Raw genomic sequence first — 28000 nt, 5'->3', positions numbered from 1 at the left:
AATGTGCATGGATTCAAATGATGATACAAAAGCTGTTTTACTGGCACAGGCTGAATCACAGGAGAATATTTTCATCCCAAGGAAATGGCAGCATTTAGTCCTCACCTACTTACAGCAGCCCCAAGGGAAAAAGAATAACCATGGGAAAATCTCCATATGGATCTCTGGGCAGAGGTTTGAAACATTTTTAGTAAACACTTACTAACTTCAGTTACAATTTTAAGTTTAGTTGGTCATAGCTTCTGAAACAGATTACAGGAAACTATAGATAAAATGTGCTATATGTTAATGCAGGAATCTATGTCAGAGTTGGATACTTTTCCTACTTATCACTCTAATACAAAATTAATTTCCCATACTAGTAACTGTTGAAAATTAATATTTGAGTCTGGGGGAACATGCAGAAATCTGGATATTTAGACATGTCAAATATATGTTAGATCAAGGAACAAAACCTACAATTTGGTCCTTCAAGCCTATATATTTATAAAATGAATCCACAAGGAATTATTTCAACTAAGTGGCTAATTAAGCTAATACCTAAAAATTTTTAAAGACTAATATCTAAATTAAGTCAGGGTTTCAAAAGAAATTAGAATGACTAGGGAAAAATATAAGCCAGTATGTCAGGTGATAGATTAAGATAGGGTCCTTGAAACATACCCGGTGATAGATTCAGGTATAATACTATGTGATGTTTACTGACCAGGAAAATTGTGGGTCAAGTTCATAAGAATATTTTCTGGAATATCTTAATGTAAAATTTAACCCAGAGAGAGCTATAATATATCTTGGAATTATAAGAGTTGGGAAATATTTTATGAATGAAAGAACATGAAAGGGGATAAAGAATTGGAAACTGGTATGGCACGGGATGGGGTCAGGCTGGCTGGAAGGAAGATTCTAAGTTGAATAATGAGAAAGAAAAATGAATGGATATGGCAAAACTACCTGATAAGCAAGCTTTGAATTTCAAGATGAGGCATCTAGATGTAATCAAACGGACTGTAAAATATTGTATACCTGTGATGTTGCAGACCTTTTGCTAGGTGCATTCTAAACACTATCTCCCAATTCTCTCAAATATCCCTCAAAGTAGATTAGACCATAGAGATAACATATGCCCTTAGTGTAAATGAACCCATTTTTATTCATTCATTTGTTCATCCATTAAGTATGTATTGAGGAATTACTGTGTGCCCAGCATGTGCCTGAGGGAAATGGTAAACAAGACTCAAGACTCAAGTTCCATGCCTCCTTGGAGCTCACAGTCTAATGGGGAAGCGGACAACAAGCAAACACAATTAAATGCATATATACAAATTATGACAAATATTGTGGAGATAAAACAGATCCCTAGAGAGAAAATATCTGGTTTGCTATTTAAGAGGTGGATCAGGAAAGGCCTCTTTGGGAAAGGATTATTTAAGCTGAGACCTCAAGGAGAGATGGAGCATGCTCTGAGCAGTTGGGGGGCCGGGGGTGGGTGGGAGGGCCTTCCAGGCAGAAGAAAGGGCCCATGGAAACAAAGGGAAGGCTGGGGTCATTGCTGAAAGGGAGGCTATCAAGTTGATGGCTTACAGCTGTTCAGCCTCAATGCTAGAGGGAGGCAGAGGAGAAGGGGCCTGTGAGTGGCCTAGGGAAGTCAGTCCCCAGGGTCCGCCACAGGAAAGAACAGGGTTTGGAAATAAAATCAAGGCTTCAGTTTTTGTGTATTCATTTTAAAAATCCGTGGAAAAATGTCATTGAAGTTTCCATATTCCAAATAAATATTTTCTGAGAAGTTCTCAGTCTTCAGCCAATCAGTAAATTTTTTTTTGGAACCTTGAGTTAGATCGGTTAGAGTTGGGGATAAGGCTGTGAATAGTGATTTCTTGAGCTCTCATCATGTGCCAGGCACTGTATTCAGCACTTTACACAGATCACCTCATTTGGTCCTCCTGACAACACCAGGAAGTAGGTATATTGTTTCCTCTATTTTACATATGAGACAACTGAGACCTAGAGTGGGATAAAGTCATGCCACAAGAATGGGGTACAACTGAAACTTGAACGCAGATATAGCCCATGCTTTAGAACCTGAAGTTTTATCATCCCACAACCTTTTTCTGAATCAGACCACCTGACAGTTACAGGAGTCATAAACTATGAGACTTGTTCAGAATGAGAGTTTAGGTGTTCATTGTAGATAGCTAGCAGAGTCACTTAATTCACATATTTCTCCATTACTTTGAAGGAATTATTTTGCCATTTGGTACAAAGTACCAATGATTTGGTACTGATTATGTAATGATTTCATCTGTTAGTAGAGTGATGAGCAAGTGATCAAGGACAAATATATTATTCCTTTGATTTAAATTTGGTACTAACTGAAAGAATAATTTCTATAAATAATACAGTTCAAGAGAACATTTTTGATAGTACATAATTGACACTAAAAAAATTATTAATAGTTTATGTTGTGATTTAATGTTGAGCACACAAATCTGGTAGGAATATATGGCACACAGTAGATAATATTTGTCGAATTCATCTTGCAAAGCATTCTTTACCCTTAAAAACTGTATCAAGTAATGCTGCCAATAGGTGGCAGTAGTGTTTCAGTCATGGCCATGTATTTGGTTCCAGAAAAGATGCCTGTAATAGAAAATATCTCATTCTAATGTTGTATGAAAGTTAAACCTCAATTAAAAAAAAAAAAAGAAATTATCTTACATCTTTATCAGAAAATATTTCTATTCAAATAGTTAAATTTACAGGGTAGATATGAAACAGAAAGCCTTAGGGAAGAGTTTTTAAATAAATGGATATACCAATGTAGAATTTCTCATTAAGAGCTAACCATGTCAGTGTATACTAAGTCTTTATCTTATTAATAAACTTTACCTTTATAATTTGCCTACCTATAATTTATAAATTACCTTACCTTTATCTTACTGTGGAGCTTAAAACATTCCCCAAATAGGGGTAGAGCTTGGTACTCTGCACTTCCAACCAGATGGTGAAATCCTCTCATCATGTGTGTCTGTCTTTGAGAAAGCATTTGTTTACCTTTTCCTACTCTGTCTTTTGTAAGGATTCATGTGAATATAGGAGACTAATCTAAAGCTCTGTGACTGAGCATTGAAAAAACAGAAAATGCAGAAAAGCACTGGCATTTCAGTGGCTAGTTAGAACAAAACCTAGAGACGTGATATTCTTTTCTGAGTAGTCTTTGAACGCTTCATAGAAGATGATATTTTAGGAATGGTTTACCACAGTGGGAGACTTCTTGGTGAAATTAGGGGGAGGTGGTCAGTTTGTGTCTGTAAATCAGGAAGGCACATGTGCAGAAGTCAATGACAAAGAAAACTCGTGTCACATGTCCAGTCCCATGTCCCATGGCCTGCTATAGGACCAGCAGGCATCTGTTTTGCCCCCCTCTCTGGAATTTGCGTACTGCCAGCACCGTGGACCAAGAGACAGCAGAATCTGTTCTTCTTTTTCTTCCCTTCACCAGGTCTGTGATGCCGAACCAAGAAAACTGTTCAAGAATTTCCCATTATTAAACATTCATACTTGTAAAATACTGAAGTCACTGAAATAATTGATTTAACTTTGTTTTTTGCGTAGGAAACCTGACGTTACTTTGGATTTTGTGCTTCCAAGAAAAACAAGTCTGTCATCTGATAGCAATAAGACATTTTGCATGATTGGCCATTGTTTATCATCCCAAGAAGAGTTTTTGCAATTGGTTGGAAAATGGGACCTGGGAAATTTACTCCTCTTCAATGGTATATTTTTCTCCTTCAAAGGATTTCTAATTTTTTTCAGTTAATAAGTATTAAACTAGTAAATTATCCTGGATAAGATATTAATCCCTGTTTGTTCATTGATACTTAATAAGTACTATATTATCTAGATACCAAGATGCATTTTTAAAATATTTTAACGTTTTTATAATTGAGATGCTTCTTAAAATTGATACATACATTCAATGTAGGAGTGTGCATGATACCCCAACCCCTCTCCCCCAAAAAGAAAGCTTTGTTAAATAAACTTTATTTTATAATCCTGGAAAATGCACTATTATGACAAGTAAACTTAGAATGGTTGTCTCTCTTACTTATAACTTTAGGATATTCTATAAAAATATTAAATTTTAGGGAAAAAAGAAATATATGTTTTAAAATATATATATATATATATATACACATATATATATATATATATATATACCACTAAACCTGGCACATAATAGCATTCAGGCAGTGTTTATTGAATAGATAGATGGGTGGAAGGAATAGAGACATCAACCCACATTTATTTTAAAAAGGAATGTACTGAAGTGTAGTTTCCATTTACTTAAAAAAAAAAGGGCAGAACAAAACCACAATAACTGTTCTCTAAAGAACAAATAGAATTTTGTGATTTATTTTATCACAAGCTTCACAGTTAACTCTATATATATTAATTCATTTTCCATCCATAGTTGGCATAGGTTATTTGCTCATGACACCAATTTGGAATTTGAGGCTTTATCAATTGTATAGAGATAAAAGAATTTGGCAGAAAAAATTAATTCTTGATTTCTTGTTTTTTATAAAAAATTCTGGTTGGGGGTGCCTGGGTGTCTCAATTGGTTAAGGGTCTGCCTTCAGCTCAGGTCATGATCCCGGGGTCCTGGGATCGAGCCCCGCTCTGGCTCCCTGCTTAGCAAGGAGTCGGCTTCTCCCTCTGCCCCTCCCCTTGCTCCTGCTCTCTCTCAAAATAAAAATAAAATCTTAAAAAAAAATTCTGGTTGGAGTGATATAAATAAGTAACTTTATTTTTCTGCTATTCAGGAGCTAAGATTGATTCACAAGAGGCCTTTTATCTATATGCTTGTGGACCCAATCATACATCTATAATGCCATGCAAATATGGCAAGCCTGTGAATGACTACTCCAAATATATTAATAAAGAAATTTTGCAATGTGAACAAATCAGAGAACTTTTTATGACCAAGAAAGAAGTGGACATTGGTCTCTTAATTGTAAGTTTTCATTTTATAAGTTTTGACTTTATGGGAACTGATAATATATCTTTATTAAATGTGTAGTTAGCTATGAATTAAATTTCTAAAGTGTATCTTCTTTCTTTCTCAACATTTTTGCTCCTTAAGAACATAGTTTCTTCTTAAAAAAATTGAAATACTCAGAATTTGCTTTTAAGTTTCAAATTTTTATCCCCTTTTCCTTAGAACTGTATTTCTGTACTAAGTATTAGTTTATACCTCCTAGTCATTCAAGAAAAATGTTTATGATATAGTGAAAATATAACATGTGTTAGCCTAAAAAATATTGCTCATTATATTTCATTTCCATATTTATAAATAAATATTAACTTTTATTTATAATATTAGCTTTAATTATATATACTCAGATTTTAGAATATTTATTCTTTAATATCAATAACAATAAGGAATTTGGCTTTCAAAATATTGCTAACTCTGCTTATATGAGACTCTCAGATGGTTTTTTATACATTATTGAAATACTTTGTTCTAGTATACAATTTAGGAACTTGCGGTGGATATTTTTCATTATAGCAACTAGAAAGCTGAGCCTTTGTCTTAGAAGATCTACTAAAAACTGGTAGATCTGACCATGAAACTGTGTTCCTCCTTCTCTTGCTTCTTATGAGAGGTACAGTTAGAGGTCAGAGATGATTTTTACTTGAAGGAGACTACTAATTTGGAATGTATTTTGTTGTTGTTAATGAGATGTATATTTCATAATCAAAATAAATTCTGTTTTAAAGCTGTAACATTTGACTAAAGGAAAGGAGAAATTCTAGTATAGATATTTTGTAAAACATATGTAAGTCTTAAGTGGTGTTAAATATGTATCTGTGGTAAAGTAGCTAGAGGGTAGATACCTATGGAATTTGGCTAATGATCTGATACTGTGCATATGGTCTTTTTCTCCCTAGGGCGTATTAGAAAGGGGGTTGGGAGCACTATAGTGGTCCACTATGATGGAGCGGTGGTCACGGCTGCCTATGGAATTTGGCTAATGATCTGATACTGTGCATATGGTCTTTTTCTCCCTGGGGAGTATTTAAAAAGGGGCCTGGGAGCACTATGGTGGTCCACTATGATTGAGCGGTGGTCAGGGATGCTAAATGTTCCACAGTGCAAGGGCAGTATTATACAGCAAAGAATTACCCCAAATGTCTCACCGTTGAGAAAACATGCTTGAGGGAAATGTTTCTCAAACCTGGGTATGCATCAGAATCACTCAGAGGACTTGTTAAAACAGATTGCTGGGCCAGAGTTTTGGATTCAGTAGGGTCCAAAGTGTGGCCTAGGAACTTGCATTTTTAACAAATCGCAGATGATGCTGATGCTGCTGGTTCAGGACCACACACTGGGAATCCATGCTTTAGGGAGACCAAGGAGTTCACACAACTAGTGTTTGTTCAGATAATAATTTTAACTCTCTAGTTTTTGGTTAGTCCATTTGTTTTCACACACAAAATTACCTTAATCCTTTTATTTTGCTTAAAAAGAATTAGATAAGTCATAAAACTTAACATAAATTATCACAAACAAAAATTCAAAGGGTTTATTATGAAAACTCTTTTTAGCAAGCAAATTTTTTTAGCCTGGTTTAGTAACTTGGGGATTATGACGTCATGAGCAAAAAGTCCGGCAAGGTGGGGGTGTCACGTGGGACTCGTCTCAGGCAGATAAACATTTTTTCAGCTTGCTGATGAAAACTACTGCAGGTTTAAGGTTTTGTTTTGCCCAGCGTAATCATATATAGTAGACTGTTAGTCGTGTTAGTTGGTATACAAATGTACCAGATGATGTCTGGATGAAACTGTATTTAAATCACCGTGGTTGAAAGTGATCAAAGCCCAAGACCCCCATAGTTTCTGTGAGAAGCACATGATTTCCCTAAGCCTGAGCTCCCTACCTGAAGTTAGAACCTGATTGATACTAGCCTCTGTGGGGAGAAATATTGCAAAATCGTTTCAGTTTTAGTTAGGAATGATGATAGTCTGGAATTTTATTCTAGTAGAAAGATCTGGCTTACAGTCACTTTTAAATGAGTAGTCAGCCTATGAACAAATTCAAGGCAAAAATTTTGAATTCATTGACCCAGAGTTCCTGTTTCATGAGGTTGTAAAGATTGGTTAATATTTGTAAATGCAAACAACAGTGCCTGGTATGCAATGAATGTGGTATAAGACTCAGCTGTTCTTAGTAGCAATAGGAAGTGTAATTTCATGTTTATTCTAAAATGGTTAAAGCCGGAATCTTTCCCAGCCTTGACAAGGTTTATATTATTTATTGGTCACTGCTAATTGAAACTGATCTTTTCCTTTGTGGGGAGCCACATTGCTCCTCATGTTTATCTTTGTAGTGTCTGTCAAAGAAAACAATTTGTTGGGTACCTTTTCACTTTGAAATATTTATTTGCTGGTTGATAACTTTTTAAATTTTGTTTAGTTACTAAAGGAAAATATTTGTGTTTCAGGAAAGTCTTTCAGTTGTTTACACAACTAACTGTCCTGCTCAGTATACCATCTATGAGCCAGTTATTAGACTTAAAGGTCAGATGAAAACCCAACTTTCCCAAAGACCCTTCAGCTCAAAAGAAGTTCAGAGCATCTTGTTAGAATCTCATCATCTAAAGAATCTCCGGCCTACTGAATGTAAAACTATTCAAGGCATTTTGCACGAGATTGGTGGAACTGGTATATTTGTTTTTCTCTTTGCTAGGGTAAGAATCACTGATTACAGTTTTATCTGAAGAGAAACTACTTCTTTAATACTGCTAAATTTCAGTGGATTTTTTTAAATTACAAAAACAATTATAAATCAACCATATTAAACTTTTAAGATAAAATCACATGTTGGTTAGGAAGTCATCAAGCTTTCTGCCACACATGGTGAAAATTTCTTTTAATTGTGGAGATTTTAAAAGTTTTCTACTATCCAGAAATGTAATTAGAACAATTAAATATTAAATGTACAAGATTTAATGGGGTGCCTGGCTGGCTCAGTGGGTAGAAAGTGCGATTCTTGATCTTGGGGTCATGAGTTCAAGCCCCACATTGGGTCTAGAGATTACATTTAAATAAATAAATAAATGTACAAGACTTAAATTGTCAATGAGGAAAAAAATACATGTTATAGTAACAAAAAGAAGAAAGGTGTTCTTTGGACAACTGGGCACATTCAAGGTGGTATGGCCTTAGAAAGGAATGTATTTTTTTTTTTTAAGATTTATTTATTTGAGAGAGAGCATGGGGGAGGGGCAGAGGGAGAGGCAGAAGGGGAGGGAATCTTAAGCAGACTCCCCACTGAGCGCAGAGTCTGTCTTGGGGCTCGATCTCACGACCCTGAGACCAGGACCTGAGCCGAATCCAAGAGTCCGACGCTTAAACCAACTGCCACCCAGGCGCCCCAGGAATGTGTTCTTTAAAATAAGGTTTGTGAAATTTGTTTTTCCCAAGCTTCCAGATGCATGGAAAAAAACAAGGGTCAGCAAATAAGTACAAAAAATAATTTGAGTTTGTCTGAAGTTTTTTTAAAGAGAAGGAGAAATATAAAAAGCTTGACTGATGTCATGAGTACTATATTAGAATAAATTGTTTAACTATCTGTTCTACTTAGTCGTCTTAGGGCAGGGACAATGTCTTCCCTGACATAGAGTAGACTGTCAATAAGTACATACTGATTGTTTACAGGAATTGCTGAAATCCTAAATAGGGAGTACAAATGGCACTAATTATCTGTCCTTCCTCAAGGTCCATTTCCTTGTTTAACTAAAGCAGCCTTAATCTTCTTTCAACCTTAGAATTTTATTTCTAGGTGTAACTTCCGCAGCATTCCCCAATTTTCATTGTCTCCCTAACTGGCTTGCTTTCCTCAATGGAACCACCACCTTTGATTGATTTTGCAATAAGGGGCACATCAGTGTCTGTTATTATCATTACTGTTCTTATAAATATTTTGTAAACATTGACTCAGGATACTCTAAGCTGTTTTTTTCTTTTCTTCTTCCTTTTTCAAAATTTTTTTTGCATCCAATATCTAGTTGATTTTCCCATAATATTTTAAAATTAAAAGCTTTTTAACTCCTCATCAACATTTCATGACTGACTTTTATAGCTTTGTATAATAAAAAATGTATATCTTTGGTTTTCCCTCTTTCATCAAGTTACTGAACATAATGTTGTTATGATTACTGTTACACAGTGACTAGATCCTAGAGAAAATGGTTGATCTTTTGTTTTACCCACATTTAGGATCTTGCCAATAAGATTTCTAATGTATGTTGTCACACTTAAAACTTAGGAACTTTCTTCACTATTTTTCCCCCTCCCCTACAAAATTAAATTTAGTCTTCTTAAAAACCTTGCATGTATAGGCTGCCTGTTGAACTGAATGTCTACCATCCAGCCAAATAGGCAACTTGCAGCCTCCTAACTGTACCAGGAACTTTTGGCTTTAGGCCTTTACCCCTCTCCTGTCTCTCGCACCCGGCCATCTGCTGTTCCTACTTTCTAGGATTTTGCCATCTTTCCAGGCCATCTTCTCTCCATTTAGCCTTCTCTAACCCAAGCAGAATAGAGTCGGAAATAGTTTCTGCGCCCTTGTAACACTCAGATCTCATTCTTGTTTGCCTTTAGTCATGATAATGAGGTGTGTGTTTCATCTATAGTAGTTGTCAGAAAGCATTGGTTTAATTGCAGTACAAGGCAAATCTGTGGTTTACATAGATCTTGTCTTTTGACTAGATAGTAGGCCCCACTGGGGGCAAGCATCATGCCTTTTACTTCTTTGTTTTCTTCCACAGCATGTAATGCAGAGCCTTTTTGTTGATGGACTAATAAAAAACCTGAGGCATTTTGCTGACATTTCAGATCACTAATAAAATGCTACTGACTTACACAGTTGTAAATGTTATTTTAGTTCATTGATAGTATATTTAAGAGACTAAAGATCATGGGATTTATGTCTTTCATTTTTGTTTATTTATAATGCTTGAATAATGAAGTGTGAGCAAAAAAAAATAGCTTTCAAATAAAATTGATGGATTGATGTTATGTATTAGTAGATAATCATACATGTTAAATTTTTCTCTCAGTAAATTAAAATAAATATATATATATTTTTTAGGTTGTGGAACTCAGTAGCTGTGAAGAAACTCAAGCATTAGCACTGAGAGTTATACTCTCATTAACTAAATATAACCAACAGAGAATACATGAATTAGAAAATTGTAATGGACTTTCCATGATTCATCAGGTGTTGATTAAACAAAAATGCATTGTTGGCTTTCATGTTTTGAAGGTATGTCCTCATAAAATTTATTCTTACAGTTTCATATGCAATGATACTTCTCCATTAGTCTTCCAACAATAGAATTTTGTGTTTCAGTTACTTCTGAAGAAAACGAAGGAAACTCAACAGTGTATATTTAATCAAACTAAGATACTCTTCTGATTTTCTTCATCATTTACATAATTACATTTTTGTCTTGTTTAAAGCATTTTAGAAGAGTAAGAGAAAAAAAGTAACTCATAGAATTTTAGATCTGGATGAACTGGAGCTGTCTCTTAAGCCTGGCCCCTCATTCTGTAGGTTGATGAAATTAAGACCCACAGAGACAATTGTTGTTTGCCTCAGCTCCCAGTTATGGAAGAGAACCCAGAGTTAGTTTTTTAAAGCTGTATTAGTTTTTATTTTGATCCAGCTATCATCATATACTTAAACACCTTTCTAGCTAAAAGCATTTGGTAATGTGAAACTATTTCTCTCTGAGGGTACTAGTAGTAAGGCAAGAGACTATCTCTTCACCTGCACCCTCAACCCCCCACTCCTTAAAATATCAAGATCCACATTTATGGCATGAATCCTTAGTACTTTTTGGAAAAGGGTTTGTTTTTCTTTTTTAAAGATTTTATTTATTTGAGAGAAAAAGAGAGAGAGAGAAAGAACACAAGCAGGGGGGAGGGGTAGAGGGAGAAGCAGGTTCCCCACCGAGTAGGGAGCCTGATGCAGGACTCCATCCCAGGGTCCTGGGATCATGACCTGAGCCGAAGGCAGACGTTCAACCGACTGAGCCACCTGGGCACCCTTGGAAAGTTTTTAAAGCCTAACAGATTCATTGAATTTAAAAAATAATAGAAAAACAAATAAAAATAAAAAATAAAAATAGAATGTTTATTTTACCTGTGTTTGAAACTGAATAATCATTTACAAATATTTGAAAGTTTGTATTTTTCTAATTTGAATTGAAACAAATTCAGGATACTATGTGAAATGTTGAATTATTCACTAGTTTTCCTTTGAATTTAATGTTATGACTGCTAAGATTGAAAGCTTAATGTTTCTGTTGAATTTTTGGATTAATCATCTATTAATGCATCTTATATTAATGCTAATTTTCCATAGACCCTTCTTGAAGGTTGCTGTGGTGAAGATATTATTCATGTCAATGAGAATGGAGAGTTTAAGTTGGATGTAGAGTCTAATGCTATAATCCAAGATGTTAAACTGCTAGAGGAGCTATTGCTTGACTGGAAGATATGGAATAAAGCCAAGGCATGTGCTTTTATTGATTTTATTTCTTTTAAGATTTATTTATTTATTTGAGAGAGAGAGAGTGCTCACGTGCACGCACGTGTGAATGGAATAATAGTGTGGAGTAAACTTTAAGATTTGCTTTTTCAGATAAATTTAATCTTTGACCCTGAATATACACACAGTGATAGACTGATATATGTCTTCTAAAAAGGGTGTAGTATGTTTTTCAATAACCATGTGCTGATTGGTATGTGTTTATTTTCTCAGCAAGGAGCTTGGGAAATGCTGCTGGCAGCTCTAGAAGTCCTCATCAGAGCGGATCACCACCAGCAGGTCTTTAATATTAAGCAGTTACTGAAAGCCCGAGTGGTCCATCACTTTCTACTGACTTGTCAGGTTTTGCAGGTACTTTTCACATAACTTTACATTGGGAGATATTTTCCACAATTACTTGTTTAGTAACTCAGTACTGTGAACTCACACTTTTGTAGGACTTTCAATGGAAGGAATTTTTTTTTTTTTCTCTTCTCCATCTTCCCTATTCTCCTGGATTCTTTCTACGCAACCCCTGCCTCCTACAGCTTGACCTTCGCACTTCCATCATTCATCACTCAATTACAAAAGAACAACAACTAGTGTATTTCTGCGATGTCTCTATGTTGGAATAGAATAATAATTTTGTAATCTCTTGAATATCAACAATAGGAAAATTTTAACTTGTTGTAAGCTTTGTAGAGTGGCAGAATGGTGGCCAGTGAGGTTTAATCTGAGGCATGATTATTGCTAACTGAAACTTATCCCACATTCCTTAAATAATAAGTGCAAGTATGTTTTGTTTTAATAAGTATGGATTTGCCGAAGATCTATTATATGTACCAGAAGTAGCATATTGAAAATATATCCAAAATATTATATATGAAAAAGTGGCACACTCACTCGCCTCTCCAGTAGTGTCTGTGCTATGGCCTGGCTTCTAGTTAAATCTTTTGCTCTGCCTGCACAGGTGTCCTTAAATTTATCACTTTGGTCAGTGTACGAGAATATTTTTCAAGGTCGTTTGTTTTTTTTAGTGAGGCATCTAGTAGCACTTTATCAGGTTGGATAAGTTCAGATGTTCCCTGAGAGCAGTAATATTTCTGTTTTTAATGCCTTCGTTTGGATGGCATCAGTGGCTTCCCATTGCACTTGGGATAAAATCCAGACTCTGTGACAATATCTAAAGAGAGCCTATATGCTCTGGTGACCACACCAGCCTCACCTCATGCCACTGCAGCCCCCTGGCTTTTTTTCTCTTCCTTAAACAAGTGAGTCTTTTCCTCTCTCAGGGTACATGATATTTTTTCTGACTGAGAAGTTGTTGATCCTTTTCTTTCCATCTGGCCTGCTTCTCATATCTCCACTTTAAATTTACTTCCTGAGAGAAGCCCTCCCTTCCCTATCCATCTAGAATAACCCTTGCCCTTCCCCCGACTCACTCCATGCATCTGCATTTGTTAGTGTCATGTCGTCATTTCTGAAATTCTGGTTTACTTCCCTCTGTAAACCTGCTGAGGACAAGGATAATGTTTTTTTCTTTTTCTTTTTGATTATTTTTTTAATTTAAATTCAGTTATTTAACATATAATGTACTATTAGCTTCAGAGGTAGAGTTCAGTGATTCATCAGTCTTATATAACACCCAGTGTCCCATTACATCATGTGCCCTCCTTAATGTCCATCACCCAGTTACCCCATCCCCCCACCCTCTCCCCTCCAGCAGATAATGTTTTTTTCTTGATCACACTGTAACTCCAGTACCTGGCACATACAGGCACCCAATATATATTTGTTGAATGAATGAATTCTAAAAAAACAAAAACAAAAACATTTTATTGCCTTTCTTTGGCCCTGTGGTAAATTAGACTGCTGTCTTCAGGAATACAATACTGTATGCTCAGAGGCTCACTGCTTGCTTGCTGAATAGTTTATGTAACATTTATACAGCAATTTTTCTCTAAATCAGTTTTCTTTGTATATCCACTTTGAAACTTGCTAATTTCAAAGAGTTCACAAGACAGTGTGAAGTTCTTATTCAGTCTTTCCATGTCAGAAAAGTAACCCTTGTAAACTAGGATATATATATATATATATATATATATATATATATATTCTCATTTCCATATATTTATAAAAATGCTAGAAAAATGGAGGTACCAATTCCTTTTCCTGAAAAGTATATTTCTTCATCCTTCTTCATTCAAAGAGCACATTATCAAAATAACAGTTAGTAATTAAGAACTATTTTATGTTAGGTATTGTGGGAGGTATATAAAGAAATGAACTTAATTATTGTCTTTATGGTATCTCAGAGTATTTAAGAAAGATTGATAAATTGGTAGTATATTGGATGTGGGGCCATTTCATTAGTTCATGAGTACAGTGTAAAGAACCTGAACTCAGGTGATAAAAGCAGGAGTGTAAAACTAGGGAGCAAATATGAAGGAGATTGTAAAGGGAATTAATAGGGCTTGGTTCTGTCTAAATAGGAGCTATAGGAGAAATGAAATATATGATGCAAAATTTCCACCTGGGAGACTAGAAGGATTATAGCATCATGAAAGAAGGAATTGTACACGCAAGTTTTGTAGCTTGTCCATTCTGCATCTGAGATTACAGTGGGGCGTTCAGTGGCCGTGACCAGTGGACACTTAGATGTGCAAGATTGGAACTGGGGACACGGATGAGAGGGACAGATGGGGGACTGTCTGCACTGAAGCCACGGGGACAGATAAACACTACAAGATAAACAGTGTAGTGAAAGGATCGTAGAGGGCTGTGGCTTGCACCTCCGGAAATACCCATTTTCAGGTGTGAAACGGGAAAAAGAAACTGTTGAAAGATGTAGAAAGAGTAGTCAAAGAGCTAAGGGAAGAACCAGGAAACAGTGAAGTGAAAACCCAGGGTGGGCAGAGGGGGAAAGAAAAAGGTGATCTCCAGAGCCAAATAATGTGGAAAGTTCAAAGAAAATGTGGACAGGTAAAGGGCCACTGACAGAAATTCTTTAATGACTCGCAAGAATCATTAAGGAATGAAGAAGGCAGGAACCAGGTTTCGGGGATTTTAGGCAGCACGTGTGGTGGATTCATTAGAGATAGTGAAAATAAATAATGATTAAAAGGTCTAGCAGCGAAAGAAGAGAGAAACAGAAAGTTAACAAAAGGTTCCCAAAATTCAAGTTAAGGGAATTTTTTTTTTTTCTTTTGAAAAAGAGAGTAGGGGGAGGGTCAGATGGAGAGAAAGAATCTTTTTTTTTTTTTTTTTGAGAGAGAGAGAGAGTCTGAAGCAGGCTCCATGCCCAGCATGGAGCCCCGACGTGGGGCTTGATCTGACCTGAGCCAAAGTCAAGAGTGAGACACTTAACTAACTGAGCCACATAGGTGCCCCAGGGGATTTTTTTTTTTTTTTAATGAAGTAGGATACTAGTGGCTAGGGGTCAGTGGAAAGGACAAGACTGAGGAAACATGGCCTGGGATGGACTTGGGAATGAACGGCTGGGGTGGCGACCAGGAACGGGGGAGGCACCAGGGACACGATTCTGAAAAAAGGCAGATGGCTGTGGCAGAAGTAACACTGATGTAGCAATTCCACAAGAGTAAATGAAGAAAAGTGGGTGTAGACATGTATCATTTTTCAGATGTATCACATCACATATACAGGGAGAGGGAAGATGAGGAAGTTTAACTCCCTCGGTGTTGATCTAGAGGCCAACTGCTACCTATTGGGGGGTGGAGTTGGAGAGTATAAATAATTTATTTATACCTGTCTTTATGTTTAGTAATTGCTTGGCATTCTCCCAGGTCTCCTTACGTGGGGCTTCCTATATGTGAGGTGCTCTTCCAAGAGTCTGTCATTTAATCCTTATGACAACCCTATGAAGTAACATGATCATTCCCATATTATAGATAAACTGAGGCATGGAGATATTAAATATGCCCCCAAATCACCCAACTAGTGAGTGGGGAAGCCAGAATGCACAGCTAGGTGGTTTGGCTTCTGAGCCAGGCTTGTGTGTGCCACAATATAACTTTGCCTTGTTAATTAAAATAAATGGGCTAGAAGTAAGTTGCCATTGGTTTTAATGAATTTTTATTGGCAAGATTGCTTGAATTGAGAAGTAGCAACTCAGTTTAATGGTAAATATGGTCAGACTAGGGTAGTAAACCAACACAATTCTGTCTTAAATGGAATCTGTTGCTTAAATGAAAAATGTTAGTTGACAATTCTCTTTAAATCTAAAGAGAGTTTTTTTATTTTTTCAGGAACACAAAGAGGGGCAGCTTACTTCCATGCCCCGTGAGGTTTGTAGATCATTTGTGAAAATTATAGCGGAAGTCCTTGGATCTCCTCCAGATTTGGAATTATTGACAGTTATCTTCAATTTCCTTTTAGCCGTTCACCCTCCTACTAATACTTATGTTTGTCACAACCCCACAAACTTCTACTTTTCTTTGCACATAGGTAGGTATAATCATTTTTGTTAGATTTTGGCTATCTCAGTTTTCAGTATTTTTCTTCCCACTCGATCCACATTTGTTTGATATTCATGGACTGGCTTCTCTGTGCTGGAAACTGCCCTAATCACACACGGGGATTGGGACAGGGCAAAGGGCTGTAGAATGGGCCAGACACGGTCTCTGCCTTCAGAGAGCTTCACTGCCAGGAGGAGAGAGGGGACAAACACTCTAATAACTATAGTAAGAAACAATATCTGCTAAGTACCTAATAGATTCAAAAGAAGGACTGATTAGATTTTAGAGGAGTGAGGGTCTCATCAGACAGCTGTGGAGAAAGAAGATTTAATAGATTCTATATCTGACATGGGCGTTGAAGAATTTAGGTAGAATTTGAGAGGTTTCCAGGTAAAGAGAATGACTTAAAGGGAGAAAAAAAAATAGAGAAAATAAAGAATAATGAATTTTACCCAAGTATAGGGATCTACAAAGGATCAGTGAGAAACAATACCGTAAATATAGTTTGGGACCGTCACTTATTTATTTTCCCCCCTAAGATCATATTAAATGGGTCCTTGAATGTGAGGCCAGAGAATTTGAACTTATATTCTATTTAGGGGTCACTGAAGGGTTTTGTTTTGTTGTTTTGTTTGTTTTGAGCAAAGAAATATGATGGAATTACATTACTGCAATAAAATTCAGGAAAGAGAAACTACCCACATAGAAGTAAGTTGAAGCTCTGAGACTAGATGAGACCACTGAAGAAAAGTATAGAGAGAGAGTGAAGGAAAAAGGAAGCAAAGGATAGAACTAAAGAAAGAGTAATTAGTATAAGAGAAAGATGGAATAACTAGGGTTTTAAAAGAACCAGGAAAATGTAATGTGGTGAGAAAGCAAGCAAGAATGTACCTATGAGAAAACTAGATAGTAAATTTAGAGAGGAAAACTCGTTGTAAAACAGGCATTTAGGAATGTAATAAATGAATAAAATGATTCAACAGCAGTAAAAATCCAAATGAAAACAGACAGCATGACTTTGTGTTTGGTTCAGCACACATTTAGTGAATAAAGTACTGTCAAGATTCTGGAAACAGGGTAGTTGCAAAGATGAGTAAAATGTGGTCCACTCCTATACGAAGCTTACAGCCTAGTTGAGGGGAAAGAGACATAAACAGGTAATGACATCATGTGGAAAGCACAGTGATAGAAATATTTTGTTTTCTGGAAGCATAGAGCCCGGTGAGGAGGTGTTTCCTGGAGGAGGTGATGCCCGCTTAAAGGCTGGGGAGGAGTTGAAGGGAAGGGGCTTCCAAACAAAGCAAACAGCTTGATTGGGAGCTGTGAGAAATAGGTGTATGGAACTGTTCTGGCAGAAAGAAGGCTGGAAGGGGTCTGGAGGCAGATCACGGAGATTCTCATAGACAAGAAGTTTGGACTTTATCCATAGTGTTAAGGAGGCAACAGAGAGCTACTGGAAGGTTCTTAGCAGGGGTTGACATTTGATAGAATTCTGAAAGCTATGAGGATTTGAGGGTGACCAGATGTCCATCACAGATACCGTTTAGAAGTCTGTGACAGGCCTCCAGGTGAGAGATAATAAGCGCCCACATTATAGCACTGTGCTTGGGACAAGAGGAGTTCAAGAAGCAGAATCAAGTCAGCAGAACCTGGAAACCGACTTCACATGGATAAAGGAAAGGTAGTGGTCAAGGGTGAATCCTGATTTCTATTTAGGAAATGGGTGCTTCTGCCAAATGAACCAGAGAACAAAACAGAAGGACTGAATTTAGGGCAGAAAGAGGATTCAGATTTAGATTTGTAGCATTTATGGTGCATTTAAGAAATCGAGCCATTGAATTTACAAGTCTGAAGCTCAGAAAGGACGATTAAGCTGAAGTTTGGAGTCATATTGGACATTGAAGGAGTTATATAAAAATATAGGACAGAGTCCTTTCCTCAAAGAGTGAAGTGAACAGTTAGCTGTTCAAATACAGAAATAAATGTAAGTATAGTTGCAATTCAAAGAAAATAAAAGTTAACGTGGCAAGTAACAGTAAAAAAAAATCTACATCTGAGAAATAATAGCGTGTACTTGCATAGCAAATGTGCGTTAGTATAAAACATGCCATATTTTTTCACTTTGAACGTCTTTTCATAAAAATTTATATTTAATGATTTGCTTTTGAAATTATATTTTCGTTTTATCCTTTTAAAAAAATTTTACTGTCTCAAGATTTTTTTTTGATTCTAGATGGCAAGATCTTTCAGGAGAAAGTCCAGTCAATCATATACCTGAGACATTCCAGCAGTGGAGGAAAATCTGTTCCTAGCCCTGGATTTATGGTAATAAGTCCATCTGGTTTTACTGCTTCACCGCCTGAAGGTAAACATAAACAATAATGAAAGTGTAACCCTTCCTGATATAGTTCTGAATATTAGCAGATAAATAAATTGTACATGTTTTCGCAGTATGATATACGTGATATTCAGATCAAATAAATGGAAGGTTAAAACAAAATTACAGAATATATTTAAGGAATGCATTTCATTACTTTCTGTGATCAGCAGCTCACACTCAATATAACAAGAGATACTCCAGAGAATTAGGGAACAGAAGAGGTGCATGCTGTCTTGCTCTGGAATTCTCTGTCCCCTTTTATCACAGTGATTTGTCTTTCATTAAGTTTCTGATTTATTTTCCCATTTTCTTCAAAATCTTTGTTTGGCTTGCTCTCTCCTTTCTACCTAAACGTCATTCTAGACAATGACCATCCTGTACTCCAGCTTCTTATTCTTGGACTCTGAGGACCTTTCCTTCTACTTTATCTACCAGTATACATGGACTTCATCATCATCAAGAAGACTTCCCAGCTCTGAAACTCCAGGATCCCACTCTCTGATAACAACCTCCTATCTTTCTGGTTGCTTTATCACCATCCCATGTTCCCTTCTGCCTGTTTTCCCCATCCAGCTCAGATCCCATTAGCCAGTTATTTTCTTGACACTCCTTCAGCTTCCTTGTCCCCTTGCCTTTTGGCGTTCTTGACCTAAGAAACCCCAACCCTGCCTCGGTATAACTATCCTCACGCTGCTGAAAGCTGCTGAAGAGAATTCCTGTCTTTACAAGGGTCTCCAACTGTAGCTGGCCTTTTAATGCTGCCCTGTCATTCTTCAGTATGTTCAAAATCAATTCCCTTTTCTATTTCCATAACAATCTTTAAGCTTACAGTACTTTTCTGTCTTCCTAACTTAACAACTACCTCATCTCTACTTTTTATAGAGAAACAATAGGAACATGTCTCCTAGTTGTGAACTGGCTGTGCTTCTTTTCCTTTCCTGACAGCTGCTGTCTTCCAGAGAAGAGGGATGTGTTTTAATTGGTTTTATTTGGAATTTTATAGGAAATGTCTATCCTTAACATCATTGTACATCACTGCAAACATTTTCAAATACAATCATTCCCCCCTTTTTTCCAGGTCTTTTGAACAGAATCTTTCAGCAGCCTTAGCCCTCCAGCCAAAATGCAGAAATAACTAGGAAAAACTTCTGAGCTACGGAGCTATTATTGCCAAAAAGCCTGTGCTCTAAAACAGTTCATCCAGTGCCTATTTACTATCCAGAACATCAGTGTTCTCAAGTTTTAGCAGGCAAAAGAAAGCACCTGGAGAGCTTGTTAAAACACAGATCTTTGGGCCCCTCCCTCATATATTCCGATTCAGTAGGTCCAGGGTGGTGCCTGAGAATGTGCATTTGTAACAATCACACAGGTAATGTTTGCTGATCTCCATGCTGCTGGCGCACAAACCACACCTTGAACAGCATTCACTTTATCCCGTGCACTTAGAATGACGGTGATTTCTCCTTATGTAAGGAGTATTAAAAGCAGCAAATGGACAGCTGTAATAGGAAGTCAAAAAACTATTGCTTCTCACTAATAGCATCAAGAAGTAACTACAGAAATGGACGAGAGACAGAACAGTCTAGGGCCATTTAGTCTAGTAATTATAACAACAAGTATGAGTATTACTACTGTTTATTGAGCACCTATTATATGCTAGACACTATCCTGGGAGCATCACAAATATGATCTCACTTAATCCTTAAAGCAGCCTTGCAAAGTAGATACTCTGAATCCTCCTTTTACATTTACAGAAACTAACACTCCAATAATTAAATGATTAATTAAGGCCGCCTAACTAACAGGACTATCACATAAGGGCGCCTGGGTGGCTCAGTCGATGAAGCATCTGCCTTTGGCTCAGGTCATGATTCCAGGGTCCTGAGATCTGGCCCCGCATTGGGCTCCCTGCTCAGTGGGGAGTCTGCTTCTCCCTCTCCCTCTGCCCCTCTCCCTTCCCCCATGCTGGTGCGTGCTCTCTCTCTCTCTCAAATAAATAAAATCTTAAAAAAAAAAAAAAAAGAACCATCACTTGAATGCAGTTATATCTTGTTGAGAAGCCCACACTTTTCCACTACATCAAACTATATCCTAGTGAGTGCTAGCCTGAAGTAAATTTTCACTTAATTCCACTATAGTAGAGCCATTAATCCTAATGACTTTGAATCATTCAGTCAACACTGTATTTTGTTAAGGAGACAGAAAAAGACATACATTTTTGGAAGCTTTTAATAAAAAGTAGTTAAAAGGAAAAATAGTTTGAGCACTTAAGAATTTTAAGCACTAGTTACTAGGAACATTACCCTATGTGGATTCTTTTAACATTGCTAGATAGATGGGTCATTGCTGTGGTTGTGACTGATAGTGCAGAAAACAGGTGGTCCCACTTCATAGATTTTTAAAGAGTATTTTTCTTTCTACCCTCACCAGGAAACAATTCCTGCAATATTATCCCACAACGGATGACCACCAACATGCTGCGTTCTAGAAGCCTACCAGCATTTCCTACTGTTTCACCTCAAACGCAACCGCAAAAACTGACTGGAAGTTTGGGTTATAGTATTGACAAGTTACAAAATATTGCAGATAATTATGTTGCTTCCCAAGCAGAGAAACTGAATTCTCTGGTGAGTTCCGAGACCCTGAAAAAAGGTAAAGAGGATGCGTTTGTCAGTAGCTTTGAGTCTGCAAAAGCTGCGTATGAAACGGAAGCTGACCTTTCAGCCCACGCCTCTGTCAATGGTGTCCCAAAAGGAACATTGGGGTTTCCGGCGGTCAAAGTTGATCATAAAGAATTGGCAGCAGAACCCAGATCAGACGATGACAGTCCTGGGGACGAGTCCTGCCCACGCCGACCTGATTACCTAAAGGGACTGGCCTCATTCCAGCACAGCCACAGCGCTAGTGCAAGCCTCGGGCTAGCTTTTCCTTCCCAGAATGGATCCGCAGCCGTTGGACGTTGGCCGAGTCTTGTTGATAGGAACACCACCGATGAGTGGGAGAACTTTGCCTTTTCTCTGGGTTATGAGCCAGACTCCAGCCGAACTGCAAGTACTCACAGGTACTTGCATGGTTTTGCAGGCCCCCCTCTTTGTCTTACTATTCTTGGAAGAATCTCTACCCTTCTAGAAATGTCTTCATTATGTCACTTCTCATCTACAACATATAGAATAATAACAAACAGAAAGGTACCTTTCTCTTTATTTGAATGCTAGGTAGTATTGAATTCTATATTTTACTCAAGGCCAAACCATAAGTAGTTACTAAAGAAAAAAATGCCTTGTGGTCTATTTAATTCTTACAGTTATTAGAGAAAAACTCTTCGGGGAAGCTATAAGATTTACAGTAGCAAGTAGCAACATCCCGTGAGAGTTTCTGTGGTGATGGGAATGTTTTGCCTGTGCCGAGAAGTACAGTAGACACTGGCCACATATGCCTGTTGAATGCTTGAAAGGTGGCTAATGCCCACCACCCTATTGCACATCATGGCTGTGGAATAGAATGGTGTTTAATAGACTGTGTGCCTAAACTATATTGCTGATGAATAAAGTGAAAAAAAGTGATGGCACATTTGTTAGTCTCAGTTAAACATTTTATGAACCTTTGTTTCACAGGTTAAAATTATTACTACTCCTTACAGTGCTTTAAGGTAATCATTATGTACTTGTCTTCCTGCTAATTGTGTTAGTAAGACTTTTGGGGTCTCTGTTTTAGTGTAACGGAAGACTGTTTGGTACCTATATGCTGTGGATTATACGAGCTCTTAAGTGGAGTTCTTCTCATCCTGCCCGATGTTATGCTTCAAGATGTGATGGACAAGCTCATTCAGGCAGATACACTGTTAGTCCTCATTAACCACCCATCACCTGCTATACAACAAGGAGTTATTAAAGTAAGGATAAACTCTAAATGTGTTGTTTTAATTCAGAAAAATAAACATATGTATAGTTTAAAATTTGAATATATGTGTTAAAGTAGACCTAAAGCTTTATTTTATTCTAAGGAATAAGGAACCAATATACAGCTGACCCTTGAACAACATGGGTTTGAACTGCATGGGTCCACTTATACACACAGACTTTTTTTTATAAATATAATAGAGTACTGTAAATATATTTTTTCCTCCTTATGATTTTCTTAATCACACTTTCTTTTCTCAAGCTTACTTTATTATAAGAATACAATATAGAATACGTAGAACATACAGACTATGTGTTCATCGACTGTTTATATTCTTAGTAAGGCTCCAAGTCAACAAGAGGCTATTAGTAGTTAACATTGGGTGAGTCAGAAGTCATATGCAGATTTTCAACTGTGGGGCGTCATTCATGGGTCAACTGTAGTTTGTTACTTCTTAGTCTAGTCATTTTTTATATGTATTATCATGCAATTTTAAGCTCTCCTCCATATATCGATTCATACCCATATGTTTTTTAAGTCTACCAACTACAAGGAACACATAGTTCATTGGAAATCTTGCCTGCAGTGTAGTATCAAATCTTAAATATTTACTTCAAGTTTTAGCTCAGCTGTCTCAAAGGTGACCCGATCACCTTTCAGAATAGCTTCCCTCTAGTGTCCGACTCATTTATCCTAGCATCCCAGCTATGTCTTGGAGTTATCTTTTTATTCTATCTGTGTGCTTGTTCTCTCACTCTCCCACACTGACATATCAGCTCCATGAGGATGGGCATCGTGTGTCTAGTGTACACTAGGTACTAAGCGTGGTGTCGAATGAATAAATGTTTGATATGATTGGTTTCCATTAGGAAACAACCCAGTATTGAAATGGTCTTTTAGAGATTCTCATTTTCTTTAGTTTGTCTTAAGTAGGATGTTTTCTAAGCACTTGCAGTTCAACCCAGTATTTATTGAGCTTCCATCCCATGTGCAAAACACTGGGCTAGTTGCTGTGTGGGATATAAAGTAGAGTGATTTCCACATTCCAGGTGTTCATAGTCTAGTGAGGGAGAAAGACATCTACCCAACTAAATAAAAAAGACTTCTTGTGATGGGTGCTTCAATGGCAATATTAATAAAGAAGAGTGGGAGCATAGGAAAAGCAATTAATTTTGATGGGGGAACCAGGGAAGGAGTCATGCAAAAGGTACATTTGGTATCATGCTGTAAACTTGGGAAGTTTTTAAGTAGGTCAGTAAATAGATGTGTGTTTGGGGACGAATCATCTATCAGCACTGTGAGGGAGTGATTGCAGCAGAGGAGAGGTGGAAGTATTCTGTTTAGCAGGCTAGCACAGTAGTCCAGGGCAGAAATGACGAGTTCCTGATCTGGGAAATGGGAAGTCAAAGGACACGCAGATTTCAGAGACATTCGCTGGAATGAAAGGGAGAGAACTTCATAATTACACGTGGGCAATCAGGGCTGGAAAAGCCAAAAGTGAGATTAACTGTGAAATCTAGGAAGGTGGCGCTACTGTGTGCTCTAAGAATGGAACCACGAAAGATTGATTTTGGAAGGAAAATAATTAATTGGGTTTTACACGTGTTGCATTTAAGATGCCAGGGAAGGGTGGAAATTCAGGCCTGCACTCAGGATAAATAATCTGTCAGGAAGTCTAGAAATGAAGTCTAAGAGATACACATAAACACACACGCACACGTATTTACAGGGAGAGGATAGTACAGTGTTGACTATTTTTTTTTTCTTCAGAATAAAGCACAAATATAGTACTTATACTCGAGTGAGCTACCAGTCTACTAGGTGTCCATGCTTAGCTAAAAAAGTTAGTCTCCCCATAACAAAAGTATTAAGATCGCCAAGATAAAGTCATCATTAGCATTCCAAAGTAGTCAGAAACAAAGATTATTTTTGTTTTGCTATGGAGATTGCATTTTTTTGAGCTTTCTACATTCTATACATATGAAAGTAAATGGTAACTTACAAGTATTTGCCTGATTTCTGTACATCCTATAAAATTTTAATGCATTATGTAAACTGTCTTAATTTTTTTTCTTAGCTATTAGATGCCTATTTTAATAGAGCATCTAAAGAACAAAAAGATAAATTCCTAAAGAACCGTGGCTTTTCCTTGCTAGCCAACCAGTTGTATCTTCACCGGGGAACACAGGAATTGTTAGAATGTTTCATTGAAATGTTCTTTGGTCGTCGTATTGGCCTTGATGAAGAGTAAGTGTGTTCTTTCCTCCACCATAATCGGGGATCTTTTGTCTTAAAAATAAAATTTATTAAGCTGACTCTTAATAAAATTATTTGGTCATTTTTAGAAAAAACCCTCTAAAAGTCATTTTCCAGGTAAATCAATTTATTATTTTCCATATGATTTTGTTTCTAACTTCTTCCTTTGTATTTCATTCATTAGTCAGAAACTAGACACAAATTCATCAAAGGAAAGAAGGTGACCAGTTAAGATTTGTCACACAGTGTTAACATGAGAAGGGTAGCTGAAAAGAAGGTGGCTCATCTTTGTACAGCAGGAGATCACATGAGTGATCCATAGAGAAGCTTCCCACTCCCCTCAGCCTCCAGGTTTTCTGGGAGAAGAGCACATCCATCACCTGGAATTCCTGGTTTGGCCAAAAAGTGAAACTGTTACCACTCTCTGTGTTAGCGTAGTGAGAAATGTGTGTCTCATCATCATTATTTTTTTTTTTAAGATTTTATTTCTTTATTTGGGAGAGAGAGAGCACGAGCAGGGAGGAGAGGGAGAAGCAGGCTCCCCGCTGAGCAGGGGCCCAGTGTGGGGCTCGATCCCAGGACCCCCAGGATCGTGACCTGAGCCGAAGGCAGACGTTTAACAGACTGAGCCACCCAGGCGCCCCTCTCATCATCATTAAGTGTCTTCTGCTTATTAAGTAGACCAATTCAGACCTTGAAGAAGTTACTTATTAATCGCAGTAGTGACAAAAGCACTTTCATTTGCATACAGCTTTTAGCTTTTTCCAAGCAATTCTGTAGTATCTCCTTTGATTCTCACAACAGCCTTGAGAAGAAAGTAGGGCAGGTGTCTCCACACATATTTGACAGATAAGGAAAATAAGGTACAAAACGCTTAAATAATTTCCTTCTATCACAGAGGCATATAGTATTGGGACAAGAACTCATTCCTTTCATTAGACCTCTTTTTACTAGTTCAAGGTTTCTCAAATACTATTATTATTATTATATGTTATGTAATAGTAACAGCATATATTCATACAAATTATATATGTTGTGCGTTATATGTTAATGATTATACTCTTATAATTATAATTGTTAATTACTTTATTAATAATAAATTTATAATATCTTCCTGTGCACTTGTTATATAGACCCCTAAAGCAGGAGTCCTTTGGACACCTAAGGGGCCTATGGACAAATTAAAGCAAGTCAGTTAAAACCATGAAATTGTATACATGTTTCATTGGAATGTTTGTATATTTACCTTGGGACAGACTTCTAACAATACTTTTATTTTACTGGAGGCGGGGTCTATATCTTAAAGGTTGAGATTCCTTGCTCCCCAAATTTATTTTTATAGCTTCAAAATCTAGTTAGCAAAACAACCCATATTGCAATCATTTTGCCTTATTTGGTGGTTAATTGCTTCTAATGTGCTCTTACCTGTGTCTTTTTCATTACAGATTTGACCTGGAAGATGTGAAAAACATGGGAATTTTTCAGAAATGGTCTGTCATTCCTATTCTGGGACTAATAGAGACATCTCTATATGACAACATGCTTTTGCATAGTGCTCTCTTACTTCTTCTCCAGATATTAAATTCTTGTTCCAAGGTAGCAGATATGTTGCTGGATAATGGTCTACTGTATGTGTTATGTAATACAGTAGCAGCCCTGAATGGATTAGAAAAAAAGTAAGTTTTAAATCATTATTTAAAATGGCACCATCTGGACTCTGAAAAACAAACAGGGTTCTGGAGGGGAGGGGGGTGGGAGGATGGGTTAGCCTGGTGGTGGGTATTGAGGAGGGCACATTCTGCATGGAGCACTGGGTGTTATGCACAAACAATGAATCATGGAACACTTCATCTAAAACTAATGATGTAATGTATGGGGATTAACATAAGAATAAAAATAAATAAATAAAAAATGGCACCATCTGATAAATACTTTAGAAAGGGAAAACTTTAGTAATAGGTACATTAGAGCATCTGATTTTTCAAAACACTTTTAAAGACTATCTTTCCTATCAAACTGATTAAATTAATTAAATTAAATTGAATTTGGAGGTGAGAATATTTTCCATCATTTTCAACAAGCTTACTTAAAAAGATGTTTACTAATGATGTACTGTACGGTGACTAACATAACATAATAAAAAAAAGTTGTTTATATGACCTACTTTTAAGTATTTAGAACCCGAAGACAAGTTGAATAAATTCAACTGTCCTCAAATACATTTACCAAGCTTCTATTGTGACCTTATAAAAATTATTATCCCCACGAGGCATAGGAAATTGAGGATTGGAGAGAGAGAGTGACTTGTTGAAGATCACCCAGCTAGTAAATAGCACAGGGCTTGAAACTGAACCTGTCTCACTTCAAACGCCTATGTTTTAAACCTCTGATACTCTCCTTCTTTCTACTACTGTAAATGAATTTCCTGTTTCCAAAAGTATATTGGTAAATGGCTGCCTACCAAATTGATTAACAGCTTTACAAAATGTGTGAGATTATATTTTTACTTGGATTTTGTGCCTTTGGTGTCTGTGTTTATGATGTACAGCATAATATTTTTATTAGCATAGTGTTAAAATATAAATCTCCAGTAGCACCATCCTACTGCACATTAAAGCATTAAATATTATCTATATTTCTTAAGAGAAGTCAGAATACATAGTTGACAGTTCTTTAGGCCAGGGAAGTTCTATGAGCAAGAGAGACTCCTTTTACTGAGTTCAGTTCAATTGTTATTGGATACCTATTAAATTTAGGATTTGTGTACTAGGCATGTGAGAAATACAAAGAAATACAAAATATTTTATTTCCTCAAAACACTTAGTCTTGGTTATAATACAACATATCTATTGGGAAGAGTTGCCTACAGGCTTCTTCTAAAAGTAGTTTGTTGTTGGTTTGTTTTGTTTGTTTTTAATAAATTGTACTTACTGAATGTGCTTACATGCTACTCTATTAATTGGCCCCAAACAGTTACCATTTCTAACTCTTGCTTGATTTGGAAAAAAATAAACGGAGAGAAGTATTCAGGCTTAATATCATATACTGAGGTAGATTATCAAGGTTCAAAATTGGGGGACAGAAATAACTAATTCATATTTAACAGGTATTTATAAGTGATTAATATGTGTTCAAGTCTATTATCTCTTTTAGTCCTTAAAATAATTATAATTTGGTGTGAGATTCAGAGAGGCTACGTAATGTATTCAAATTCACCTTGTCTGAGGAGCCTTCTAGAACAGTCCTGTTCATACCCCCTAAATCTTCACCTTCCATGCGGTCTAGGAACCTATGTGTTCCCATGGAATCTTGTGTTAATCTCTATTGTTACCCTTACCAGCACTTACTGTTTATTGTTACCCTTACCAGCACTTACTGTTCATAGTTACC

The 28000-nt window shown here is 36.8% G+C and overlaps 1 protein-coding gene and 1 pseudogene across 3 annotated transcripts in view; both read left to right on the top strand.

Annotated features, from left to right (window-relative positions):
• LYST (lysosomal trafficking regulator) overlaps nt 1–28000 on the top strand; it is a 182324-nt gene that overhangs the window by 79252 nt on the left and 75072 nt on the right. For all 3 annotated transcript variants that reach the window (XM_035008510.1, XM_035008509.1, XM_035008508.1), the window contains 13 exons: nt 1–174; nt 3613–3773; nt 4824–5014; nt 7506–7751; nt 10157–10330; nt 11435–11584; nt 11834–11971; nt 15865–16063; nt 18308–18439; nt 20885–21515; nt 22169–22346; nt 24432–24601; nt 26056–26286. In XM_035008510.1, the coding sequence (XP_034864401.1) occupies nt 1–174; nt 3613–3773; nt 4824–5014; nt 7506–7751; nt 10157–10330; nt 11435–11584; nt 11834–11971; nt 15865–16063; nt 18308–18439; nt 20885–21515; nt 22169–22346; nt 24432–24601; nt 26056–26286 (2775 nt within the window). The remainder of the gene's footprint in view (nt 175–3612; nt 3774–4823; nt 5015–7505; nt 7752–10156; nt 10331–11434; nt 11585–11833; nt 11972–15864; nt 16064–18307; nt 18440–20884; nt 21516–22168; nt 22347–24431; nt 24602–26055; nt 26287–28000) is intronic.
• LOC118013026 lies at nt 12292–12420 on the top strand (annotated as a pseudogene).

The sequence above is a fragment of the Mirounga leonina genome, unplaced genomic scaffold, assembly GCF_011800145.1.
Source record: "Mirounga leonina isolate KUSES-001 unplaced genomic scaffold, KU_Mleo_1.0 Mir_152, whole genome shotgun sequence".
NCBI classification, from domain to species: Eukaryota; Metazoa; Chordata; class Mammalia; order Carnivora; family Phocidae; genus Mirounga; species Mirounga leonina.
The sequence above is the reverse complement of the archived record's forward strand: the minus strand, read 5'-3'. Positions and strand labels throughout refer to the sequence as shown.